Raw genomic sequence first — 12,930 nt, forward strand, 5'->3', positions numbered from 1 at the left:
AGCCATTCTTGATAAATTAAAAAATTAAAAAAGAAAACACTAAAACTATTGTTTTAGAAAATCTGGTTAAATTCATGAAGCATAAGCCTCCTTTTATACATTACTATCTCTCCCGAAGTGTAGCCTATTTAAAAATCACCTCCTTCTCTATATCTTGACCCTACCACAAAACTAATGGAAAAATGAGGTTTTGGAAAAACAATGAACTCTTTCTGTGCAGCAAAAATAACTATATGTGTGTCTGTGTTTGAATGAAGATATGTGTGTATATAAATGTAATATGCTACTAAATTTTTTTTAAATTGTGTATTTTTTTTAAAGACATTTATATTTTTTCAGTGATACCAAAGACATAGTTTTGAGATGAGAAAGTTCTATGTTTTTTATTGATTTCCCTAAGGAAAAATTTCCTGTTACAAATGACTGTTCTCCCTTCATTCTTACCACAAGTTTATAATATTTCCCTCTTTTGATACGTCAGCACAGTAATCTTTGACACGTGGCACTCTTTTTCCAGGCCTAGGATCAGAGTTCAGAGCACCCAGTCCCCACTGGGAGCAGTCTGTGGGTTGGGACATTTTGTTCTTTGTCCTAGTCTAAGAAACTAAGAATAACCTAATGGGAAAGATGCATTGTTAGAGTACTTTAAAGATAGAGACCTCTCCTGATAATTGTGACTCACCATTTTCAAGTCTGTTTTTCATAAGTAAAAAGGTGACATTGGTATATAAAATATAACATCTCTTCTACAATTAACACATGTACTTGTTTCCTTAAAATAATAAAACTTCACATTTACTTATATAAAGTTCCTTTTGAAGGTACCTCAAAAGTATAGTTTGACATTAAATAAACATATTTCTTTTTTATAAAACAAGTATTTTTTAATAGCTTTTTCTAGAGCACTTTTGGACAACATTTTTTTCTGAATAAATGTTGAGGCTTCTCAACAGTCTTATAGAATCAGATAGACATTTATTTATTGGTAACCAGCTTTCTCTCAAAATATGCCTATTTGCTACATGTATTCTCTATTTACTAGCGAGATTTATTATAAAAATAAAATGGAAGGAACTATAAAGTGAATACTCATAAAAATATTGCCAAATAGCCATGAACAAAGAAAAAATCAACAGGCCTGCTTTTAAAATGTAACAAGTAGCAAGAGCCAGACTCCTTTTGCTGAAGTGTAACTGTGGTTGCCTATTCAAACGAGCTGCTTGGAGCCATGTGTCATCTAAGCTATTCAGATTGATTTATTGCAGGGTTCAAAAAAGTTCTCCTCTTATCACTTTTGACGATATCAATGCTTCAGTCATCTTGCATTTCTTCTATGTCCTTTGAAATGTTAGACCTTATTATTTGAGTTTAATCCTTTATAATCAGAAGTGTTATTTTAGAAAGAGGGATAAAGTTAGTCTGGTTTGTTGTTGTGTACTAGAACATTGCAAATGGAAACCAAAAGACAGGAGCACATTATGAGAGGTTTTTGTACTCCCTGGAAGACATGCACTTCAGATGAGCGTGTAGTGGCTGAGTCGGTAGATAATAAAATAAATCTTTTAGTGTGGTGATAATTTTTCCTTTTTATTCCTTTGAGGTGTACTCATGTGCTGTATGGCAGTATGATGTAGTGATTTAAAAGAGTTAACCAATGAAACGCATGTGGTATGTTACTTACATGTAACAATCAATAACATGCTCTCTCACTCTGCTAGCCTCCTCATTCTTCTTCCCTTCCTTTCTCTTATTGATCTTTCTTTTGACTTTTTCTTCAAAGGTTTCCTGAATAGCTGAAGCATTAAAAAAAGTAGACCGAAAGAACACTACACCATTATTTCACACTTTCACTTATTTCCCAGGGATATCAAACACTTTCTAAAACTTTCCCTGAAAAAAAAAAAATTATAGAACAATAGTCACAAAAAGCTCCCTTAGTGACCAGGTCATTGCCATTTGCCAAATTGTTAAGTAGATTACTATTAATCAGTTTTTTGTATTTAATCCTTGAAAGTGATACAGAAATAATGTATATTTGTGTGTATGTGTATGTGCGTGTGTTTGTGTGCGTATTTTATACATCATTTCCATAAGCATAAAATATTTAAGGGAGAGGGATATTAGGTAAGTTAAAGAGGTTTCAATGATCTTGGCCATAAAACAGCCATAAGCTCAAAGTCAAAAAAAACCAATTCTGGCTAAATTCTGCTATTCATTAACAATGTGATTTTTGGAGTTTGTACGTGATGCTTTTCAAAGTCTCTCAGTGAAAAAGTCAGCAGAACGCCTCCTTCATTCATTTATTCAGTGATTGTTTATTGAATCCCTACACTGTTCCAGGTGTTTCAGGTAAAGCAAACAAAACAGGCAAAACTGCCTTTTTCCCTAAGGCATATAATTTAATAAAAGGAAATAGATAGGTAAATAACAGAGTTGATAACAAATATTAGAAGATGCTAAGCAGAATGGAAGAAAATAAAGCCTGTACGTAGGAAGTGCTACTGGGGAGGGGGTTGCAATTTTAAATAGCGGATATCTAAGGATGGGAAGAGTGACCATGTGGATATGTAGGAGCAAAGCATGCCAGGCAAAGGCTCTTAAATTTGAAGAGTACCAAGGAAGCCATTGTGAGCTAGAGTAGAGGGACCCGGGAGGAGAGCAGTGGAGTTGCCTCAGAGAGAGGGAGGCCACCTAAGGCCTGTTCCTAGAAGTAATTTGGATCATGTGGGAAGGTTTGGAGCACAAGAGTTGCAATATCTGACTTACATTTTAAAAGGATCGTTTTAGCTGTTGTGTGAAAAAAAATGAAGAGGAAGAAAAGAATGAAGAAGAAAGGGTGGGGGTGATGGAGAGTAGAAGCAGGTAGCCCTGTAAGTAGGCTGGTGGCTTAGACCGAGCTGGTAACAATAAAAATGGAGTGGAATGGGAAGATTTTTGGTGTATTTTGATGGTAAGAGTAACAGGATTTGCTGATGGATTGGATGTAATTAAAGACAAAGGGGACTCAGCATAGCTCCATGGTGTTTTGCCAAAAGAACTGGAAAAAGGATTATCATTAACGAAGTTGGGAAGTCTTGCGTAAAAGTAACCTTTAGGAAGAAGATAAGCAGTATATATTTGGACATGTTATATTTGAGGTATCTAATAGATATCTAAATGACTACATCAAGTCGACAGTTGGCATATGTGGATGTAAAATTCTGAGCAACAGTCTGGACTGGGGAAATTATTTTGGTTTTTAAGTGGCATTTAAAGCCTTGAGACTAATCTCAGCGATCATTGATGGGGTGACTGCAGGCAGAGAAGTCTAAGGATTGTGCCCTGGAATACTGTAATGTTACTTAGCCGGTGAGATGAGAATCTTCAGAAAAGGATTCTGAAAAGGAAAGGCCAGGGAGACAGAAAGAAAATCAGGAGAGAATGGTATCCTGAAGGCCACTAGAAGGAAGTATTTCAAGGAGGGAATCACCTTTGAATATTGCTGATTAAGTTAAATGAGACAAGAACTGGGAACTGACCATTAGAGTTTAGCAAAATGTAGTGGTGGGAGGAGGACAAAAGCCTAATTGCAATGAATTTAATAGGAATTGGAGTCCGCTAGTAGAGATGGCTTTTCAGTTTTGCTGAAAGGGGAGCAGAGAAATGGGCTGTAGCTGGGAAGAGATGTGAGGTCAAAAAAGGGCTTATTTAAAGGTAAGAGTAATAATAGCAAAATAATAACATGTTTGTATGCTGATGAAATGATTCAGTAAAAGAGGAAAATTCAAACATAGGATAAGTAAGGGAGAAATTACTGCCAAAATATTTAAATAGAGGCCATGGAGTCTCATGCACACACACATAGAGGGGTTGGCCTTAGGAGCATGAGAACAGTTCATCTTAATAACTTAATAGGAAGGAAAGAAGGTAGTGTGTATGGAGAAAGTGCTGGTAGGCGAGAACCGCTAGAGGAACTTATGGAGGTTCTCTTCTAACTTCTTTATTATTTTTTTAAGAAATTAGGAAAGCGAGATCATCAGCTCAGGGTAAGGATAGTGGCATAGTGCTAGAAGTTTGCACAGGAAGAAAATACTACATGCGTATCTAACAGGAGGCAGTTACAAAGTCTAGGTTTAGGACAGGAATTCTCCACCTGAGCTCTGTTGATATTTGAGGCTGGATAATTCTGTTTCAGGAGAATGGCCTATGCATTGCAGAGTGTTTTGTGCATCCCAGACCTCTGCCCACTACGTAATAGCAGTATCCTTCCCCCTCCCGACCCCAAAGGTGACATCCAAAAGTGTCTCCAGCCATTACTAGATGTCCCCTGGGCTCAAAATTTTCCCCAGTTGAAACTACTAGCCTAAAGAAATGCAGTATGATTGTCAGGGAGCTTTAATGGCCCAGTCGAAGTTTATATTCATGAATTTAACATGAGATTATTCAGCATTGTTGTGTTATCCTCAGTGTGCAGGTGCAGGCACAGAATAAGCAGAAAGTTAGATTTAACAAGGAGTGGGGATTTGCCAAACGAGTACAATGAAGAGAGAGGAAAAGAGCTAGGGAGTGATTTTAATAATTGATCATGGAATTTATACCGAGTGAGGACGAAAGTGAGGAAAGATGGTAGGAACACTATAAGTCCTATGGGGTCAAAGGATTTTTGGCATTGGGTTTTAGAGAAAGATGTATATTAGGAGTTTTTAACAATAACCTACTCCTTGTTGGTCTCTAGGAAGGAAATCTCAGATGGAAGAAGTGCAGGATGAACTCATCCACAGGTTGACCATTGGTCGGAGTGCAGCCCAGAAGAAGTTCCACGTGCCACGGCAGAATGTGCCAGTTGTCAATATCACTTATGACTCCACTCCAGAGGATGTGAAGACGTGGTTACAGTCAAAAGGGTTCAATCCGATGTAAGCCTCTCTGGGAATCCTTTCCAATTTTCTGCGCTAAACATGCATTGTTTTCAATCTGGTCACTAAGATGTCACAAATGACCCTTTAAAAATGTGAGAGCCTAAACTACATTAATTTCATGCTCAGGAAATGACTTTAGCTCTTTATGGCTAAAAAAGAATTGAAAGAAGCTGAAATAACTATCATTTAATGGCACTCCATTTTCTTGATAGTGATGTCTGTTCATCATTGATCGCTTTAGCAAACTGTCAGCAGCTTTGAGGCTGGTAGCTTTTTTTTCTCCCTCCTTAGGTTATACAGGGTAGGACTATGGTCTTAGCTAGACTCTCCAGACCTTATAGGACATATAACAACATATAGCAGAATCTTTCCTTGTGCTGCAGGATATAGATTCCAGGCAAATAAAAACAGATAACACGACCTGTCATACATTATAATCTAATAGGGTTTTTCCTTTAATAAACCCATGGTAAAGTTTCTATTTATCTATAATCTTAGAGTTTGTTAACAGTTTACATGTATTTGATACAGTGAACTGTTTGAATAATACATATTCAGGAGAACTTGAATGTTATAAACTCACTTAGCATGAATCAAAAATGAGGTACACTAGTTAATTAACTGGTTACTAGAAAGTTATCTGTTCCTCTTGCAAAACACCAAATTTCAAGACTTGGGACTAAACAGTAATGATACTAAATCCAATTGGCTCCTTTTCGTATTTCACAATCAGGGTCCCTTGCCATTGTTCTGTCTAGGCACTGTAGTTCCATTTATGAGTTCCAGTGTAAGGAACACTTAGAAAGGAGAGGTTATAGCAGGACCAGGAATTTTTCTCTTTCTTCTGGACAATATTTTTATTTCTTTTTCCTGCTTTTGTTTTTTCAGGACTGTCAATAGTCTTGGAGTATTAAATGGTGCACAACTTTTCTCTCTGAATAAAGATGAACTGAAGACTGTCTGCCCTGAAGGGGCAAGAGTCTTTAACCAAATCACCGTACAAAAAGCTGCATTAGAGGTATGACTTGTCACCCTGAGGCGTTATTCTGCATTTGTAAAGAGTGTGGACTGCAAATTGAAAGCTCTGAAATGACCATTTGCAGGGAGATTAATTTGTTATAAACGCTCATGTAACATGGAGCTTCATCATATACTTTTGGACATTTAATGAAAAGCCTAATATTTGCATTTTGTATGCGTTAGCTACTTCTGTAGGAATTTTAATAATGATACAGTAGTGAACATTTACTTCTGAGTAAATGCCTTAAGAGGTCAGAACTCTTTTGCCTGTCTTTAATATTTAATTTGGAGATTATAGTAGGTTAGAGGTTATAGGGTATTAAAACCCTAGCCATATATCTTAGGCCTGGTTATACATCTAAGTAATCAGAGGGAAAATATTAAGTAGGGATCATGAAAATATGGAGCCCTGAAGAGTAATTATTTAATTGTAGCTATCTGTATGGAAGTAGGAGAGTAAATGTTTTCTAGATTGGATATACTTAAGCTTCCAATATCCTACTCTACTTAAAATGGGCTTTGTAAAGTTAGTAGTTTCCAACTGTTACATCTCACAGCTCTTAATAGCTTTCATGAAAATTATACTTGGACTCAAATGAAAGGATATAGGCTTTGGTGTGAAATTGATACATAATTATCTCTGGCAGGTATATTATATAAATTCAATAGTTAAATAGCCCAGGGTGAAATAGCTTCATGCATACAACCCCATAACTATTCTTAGTCAGGAGCAAGTTTATTTCCCTTGGAAATTTTCCCTACGACATTTATCTTGGGGGTTTTGTTAGGCTTTCTGCATATTGAATATGAATAAGGATTATATCTTTTCCGAGACAGTTTTGTTACCATTGTAATACATTCTAATTTTATTGAGGGTGTATAAATTACTTTTTAAGGGTATGGTAGAAAGTTCAGGTCCGTTCTAACATTGCTGAACTTCTTCAGTCCAGACTCCCTATCTCTGTTATTTGCCCTCACTGCCTACTTCCTACTGGTCTCTTGCTCCTGTTCCTCAGGCTGTGGATTAAGGCAGAAACCAACTAGTACCTGAGGTTCTTCATCTTCCTCAGCCACCACACCCTTCTCTTGCATCTAGTTCATCTAGTTTTAGATTACTCACCTGTGTTGCCAGAAACTTCCATTGACAAGAGCAAGATGAGGGGGGTGCACAACGATTGTAGGAAGGCTTGGAAAGGAGAGAAGCTGATGCGATGTCACAGGGTCAGGACAGTATGGAGGGAAACTTAGTGTATTCTGAGCCCAGTCTTTGAGTCTGGTTGAGAGTTGAGAATCCTCTAAAGGGAGACGAGTATCTTGCTTGAACTAAAGAGGGTTCTTTGATAATTTCCCATCTTATTATGCTTATCATGTGCATACTTTCTTGCTCCCAGGGAATCTAGAGCAGTCCACATGCATTATTGATTTATCTTCATAATATTCAAGTGAAGTTGATTGAATTGCCCTAAGACACTTTTATAAATGAAAAAATTATTAACGTGATATGTTAGTGAAGTCCAGTAGCATCACTCATATGAAGGACAGCCTTTGGTTTTTCCCCAAGAGGTATTAGAAGAAAACCGCGAAGGACGTTTACCCTGAGCCATTTGATTAAGTGACCTGCAGCCTGCACAAAACTGTAACCATCTTGTCTGAACCATGTTTATTTTTCAGGATATCAGTGGCAGCTCCGAGTTACAAGAAATTATGCGAAGACGACAGGAAAAAATCAGTGCTGCTGCCAGTGATTCAGGAGTGGAATCTTTTGATGAGGGAAGCAGTCACTAATTTCTTTATATGTTTGTTTTTAAACTCCATTTAAACTTTTGGCATTATTCTAACGTGCTTTGTTTTAAGAAGCCATGAAGGGAATGTCAGATTCTTATCTCTTGGTATACTTAATTTATCGCCATACAATAACAATGCAAACGTAAGTAAGCAGAGGACTTGCTCCTGGGCCCTTTATTTTTACTAAAACTGAGAATTTTTAAATAGAATTTTTTGACCTTGGAAAATATTTTGTTTACTTTACCAAGGTGAAGTTCCCTTTACTGGATTATGTCATTATAATTTCAATGTATAAGCAGGCCTTTTTTTTTGACAGTGATGAATTTATTTATTGCAACAAAACAAAGATATTGCCCATGATTCAAAATCTAAACAATTTCAGTTTTGTCTGTGACTACGATGTCTGCCAAGCAGGGTGTAGATTACTTTAGGTTAGCCTCTGCTTACTTAAATGTCTTATTTGACGTGCTCAATGATAGAATATTTCGAATTATTTAAAGTTCTTAATGCCAACAGTTTTTTTTAAAAAAAAAATCAAGACATTTAATGAGCTGTAAACTACAACAAGGCCTTGGACATGCAAATATAAACCTATAGAGCATTCCCAGGCATTTTATTTGTCATGGCTCTGTTGATTACAATTCCTTGTATAGCTTGTATTTTGATTTAGTTTATATTCTGCTTATTATCTATTCTGTGTTCTTATATATGAGAAAGCACAAGTGGAAAAGAGGTCATATATATTCAGTCTGTCACAGGAAGTAGCTAGCCTACAGTGGTGTGAGTTACAGTATTTTGCTTAATGAAGGTCTCAGTTCTGAATATTGATATGAGTAGTTAAAAGGAAATTGGGGCCATTTTATGTGTTTTATCTGTATCAAGTTTTTCTGGTAATAAGAAACATGTAATTTACACATATGTTAATCCTGTGAAAGATTCTAGAGATAGAAAAGAAAGATACTTAACCTTCAACAAATGTTATTTTTGGAAACACAGTTTTTGTCATTAAATGTTATATTATTTCACATATATAAAACAGATGTTATGTAAGAATGTTGTATATTTTAACATAAATCCATTTAGAGAGATTATCTAGATTCATTAATTTTCATAGTGCCTTTTTTCACATGAGTCAGCTGGAAAGTCTGCAATAAACAGTATTTGCTGTATGTTAATAAATGGCTTCTGACTCATTGGCAAAAGGGATCTTTGGTATTTAGCCTGGGAATCGAGGTTGAGTGGAATGGGAAAAAGATTCCCACTCTTTTTTTTTTTTTAACTGATTTCCATTGTATTTTTGAGTGTGTAGAAGTCACTCTAGAATACTTTCTTCAGTCATTTCTCTTATTTCCATCTTTCTTATTTCATCATCTTTTCCTCTTATTATCTAGTTACAGTCAGTCACAGTAGTAAAAACAAATTTACACAGCACTTATGATTACCAAGTGCTTCCACAGAAATGCTTTATTAGATATCTGCAGTAACTCTGTAGTTATATTTTATAGATGAGGAAATTTTCCTGAAATCGTGAGGAATATGAGACATCTTCCATGTCTCAATCTCTGTATAACATTGCCCCGTGGACAAAGTGAAGCAAAATGAGAATGATAAAGAATTATTGTAAATCTTTTCCATTTCTTAAGCATTGATACACATTTATAACTTAGCCTTTATTAAAAAAATCCCTAAAAATGTGGGCATAAGACAAAATAAAATAAGAGGTTAAAATAACCTGAATGTCATGTAGCATATCTGATATTTTAAAAATTAGTATAATTTATAAGTATATCTTTATGCTATAAAATTCCAAAGGAAAATATCACAGGGATAGTAATTGCAGGAAGCACTTATCTCCCTCAGGGCTGTGGGGACAAAGAAAAGAGTTGAGATTAGTGGAATTCAGAATCTTGAGGAAGAGGCACTACAGAGTATGGATCTTGACATCTGAGGAACTTGGTCACTGGTACCTGAGAAGTTTGGAGGAAAGACCCCACAGCTAGTGAATAAGCTTCTAAAAGGGAACAGCCTAACAGGTGCTGTTGCCTAAGGAATTTAGAAAAGAATTCAGCTGAGAGAGTAGTTCAGCAAATCCATGGCTCTGAGACTCAGACCTCTTGGGAGAGCATGCCAGCCAGCTGGTACTTAAATTTCTGAGAGGGCACAATTATGCTGCTTCAGGGAGCCTGAGGAAAACCAAACAAACTGGCAACTGGAACCTACTGGGAATCAGTTGCTACTTATAGAGTGAAGAACTATTGTTTGGGTGATGTTGATAGGAACAGGAACTAAAACGGAGGAAACAAGTCCCTTCTCTCCCTCTAGCTTCTTATCTTTCTGTCACACACTTTGGGCCAACTCTGCAGGCACACACTGGGCAAAGCCCCACATCACAAAGATGAGAATAAAGGGATGGATTTGAAACAGAGAAAAGCTCAATAACCAACCCATTTCAACTCTAGCTACTTAGCCTGTATACCTACTCTTCTATACATATTTGAAATTTCATATGATAATTTTTTTAAAAGTACGCTTTTACCTCACAAGAGGCAATCACCTCTCTCTGTTATTTAAACAGCATTTAACGTAAATAACTGGTAAACAAGCAAAAAGAGAACACTGAGACATCACAGAGGTAATAATAATAGGAAGCAGCTCCCACCCCTCGTGCTAGGGGAGCAAAAGGAAGGGTTGGGTTTTATCAGTGTTTGGAAGCCTGAAGGAAGGGGCCTAGGAAGCTTGGACACAGACCCTTTGGAGGAGGCACTGTCTGGTGTTGGTGCTAATGTGTGAGGAACACAAAGGAGATACCCTGTAGAGCTGGAACAGAGACCCCTGAAGTAAGGATTCTGGACAGCTGGTATCTCTGAGGGAGCGCAATGATATTGGTTCTGAAAATATAAAGGAAAAAAACTAGAAACTAGAATCATCTACTTCTACTGGAATCAATTCCCATAGTGGGAATCTATTCACTGGCGTTAAGCTATTTGATTATGGCATGCCATTTGTGTGGTTTTCTTTTTTTTCTTGTTCTTAGTGTTTGTTGAGCTTCTTGAAACTGGGATCATAGCTTTTTTTAAATTTAGTAAAATTTTTGCAATTATTACTTCTTCTTCTTTTTTTTTTTTTTTCCTGTCCCTCCTACCTTCTGGCCTTGGAAGACTTCAATTTCTTGTTTTAGGTCATTTGAAGTTTTCCTAAGCTCATTGATACTCTTGATTTTTTATTCAGTCTTTTTCTCCATATTTCATTTTGGATAGTTTCTGCCTTCAAGTTCACTAATCTTTCCTCCCACAGTTTCTAATCTGTTTTAATCCCTTCTGTTGTATTTTTCATCTCAGACTCTAGAGTTTTCATCTTGAAAAGTTTCACTCGATTTTTCAAAATATCTTTCATGTCTCAGTATTTCTTCGGCTTTGCCTATCATATGGAATACACTTAAAATATCTCTTAATGTTTTATTTATTAATCATCTTCATAGATTCTAAGTCAGTTATGATTGATTTTTTCTTTTTTTATGGGTCTTATTTTGTTGCTTCTTTGTATGTCTGGTAATTTTTAATTGGATGCCAGACATTGTGAATTTTCTCTTATTAGATGCCGGATACTTTTGTATTCCTAGAAGTATCATTGTGCTTTGTTTTAGACTGCTGTAAGTTACTTGGAAAGAGTTTGATCCTTTCTGTTTTTGTCTTTAAACTTTGTTAGGTGGCACCAAAGCAGCATTTACATTAGAGCTCATTTTATCCCACTGTTGAGTCAAAACCCTTCTGAATGAATACCCAAGCTGTTGTTCCATGAATTATGATGTTGACCACTCTTGCAAGTGGCGATAAAAACTATTACTGGTCCTGTGTGAGCTCTGAGAATCGTTCCTCTTCTCCTTTCAGGTGGTTCTTTCCTTAACCTTGGGCATTTTTCTTATACACATGCACTGATCCATACTTAGCATAAGACTCTATGACGACTCTATGCAGCTCTCTCTTCATGTAGCTTTCTCCTCTCTATTACTCTGTATTACTCTGTGCTGTGAACTTTAGCTTCCTTCCCTTTTCCACACTCTGAGCTTTGTCTCCTCAACTCAGAGAGTCTGCAGAATTCCACAGGGGTTCTCCCTGCCTGCACTATCGCTTGGGAACAATCTCTAGACAGAAAGCTGTAGAAATTATAGGGTTTTTCTCATTTAATTTTCACCTTTCAATGATCACTGTTATTAATTGCGCAGTGTCCACCATCTTGAAAACTGTTCTTTCATATGTTTTGTTTTGTTTTTTTAAATTGTTTCAAACTAGAGGATAATTCCAGTCCTCCTGACTCCATCTGAGCTCAAACTTGGCGTCACCTTGCTTTTTAAAGTATATTTTTCACCTAATATAAAAATCTAAGTTGCCCCTTTTTATTCAAGAACTTTAAGTGTCATTCCAGCTTCTGTTGTTCCTGATGATAAGTCATCATTCATGTTTTTCCTGCTGGCTGCTTTCAGGATTCTCTTCTATATCTTTCATTTCAGCAACTTGATTATACATTTGATAGATGTAGTTTTCTTGGTATTTATTCCATATGAGAATCAATGAGGTTCTGGATTTATAAGTCAGTGTTTTGCCATTATCGGAATTCCTTACTTCTTCCAATATTTTTTTCTGCTTCTTTCTTTTTTCCTCTCCTCAGTCTGCTATTACATGTATATTAGACCACATGATATCCCAAAGATTCCTGAATCTCTCTTAATTAAAGAAAATTTTTTTTTCCTTTTCTTCAGATTGGAAATTTTATGTTAATGTATATTTAGGTTCACCATTTTTTTTTTCTTTCTCTGTGATCCGTTTTCCAATATGCTCTTCACTTAATCCAGAGAATTTTTCTTTTCAGTTATTTTATCAGTTCTAAAATTTACATGTTGTTTTTCTATTTGGATTCCATTTCTCTGCTGAAACTTTCTATCTGTTCACTCATTACAATAACATTTCTCTTTAATTCTTTAGACAACTTATTTCTGTAACACATAAAGGCTACTTTGCAATCTTTATCTGCTAAATCCAGTATTTGGACCACCTCAGGTTCTGTTTTTATTGATTGCCTTTTTCCCCCCCACTATGGTTCCTAGTTCCTTCTTTGCATGTGTAATTATTTTTTATTATATACTTGACATTATAGATATATTTTAGATACTTTAGAATATATTATCTTTGAAAAAAAATATTCTTGTTCTAACAAGTAATTCTGTACTAGC

At 36.0% G+C, this 12,930-nt stretch overlaps 1 protein-coding gene across 1 annotated transcript in view; it reads left to right on the forward strand.

The window, feature by feature from the left end:
* Positions 1-8,882, forward strand: part of EPS8 (epidermal growth factor receptor pathway substrate 8) — a 64,088-nt gene extending 55,206 nt beyond the window's left edge. Inside the window, exons 18-20 of the mRNA XM_023538247.1 lie at positions 4,706-4,895; positions 5,787-5,916; positions 7,590-8,882. Coding sequence (XP_023394015.1) covers positions 4,706-4,895; positions 5,787-5,916; positions 7,590-7,703 — 434 coding nt within the window. The 3' untranslated portion in view covers positions 7,704-8,882. The remainder of the gene's footprint in view (positions 1-4,705; positions 4,896-5,786; positions 5,917-7,589) is intronic.
* Positions 8,883-12,930: the final 4,048 nt, after the last annotated feature.

The sequence above is a fragment of the Pteropus vampyrus genome, unplaced genomic scaffold (genome assembly GCF_000151845.1).
Source record: "Pteropus vampyrus isolate Shadow unplaced genomic scaffold, Pvam_2.0 Scaffold216, whole genome shotgun sequence".
Classification (NCBI taxonomy): domain Eukaryota; kingdom Metazoa; phylum Chordata; class Mammalia; order Chiroptera; family Pteropodidae; genus Pteropus; species Pteropus vampyrus.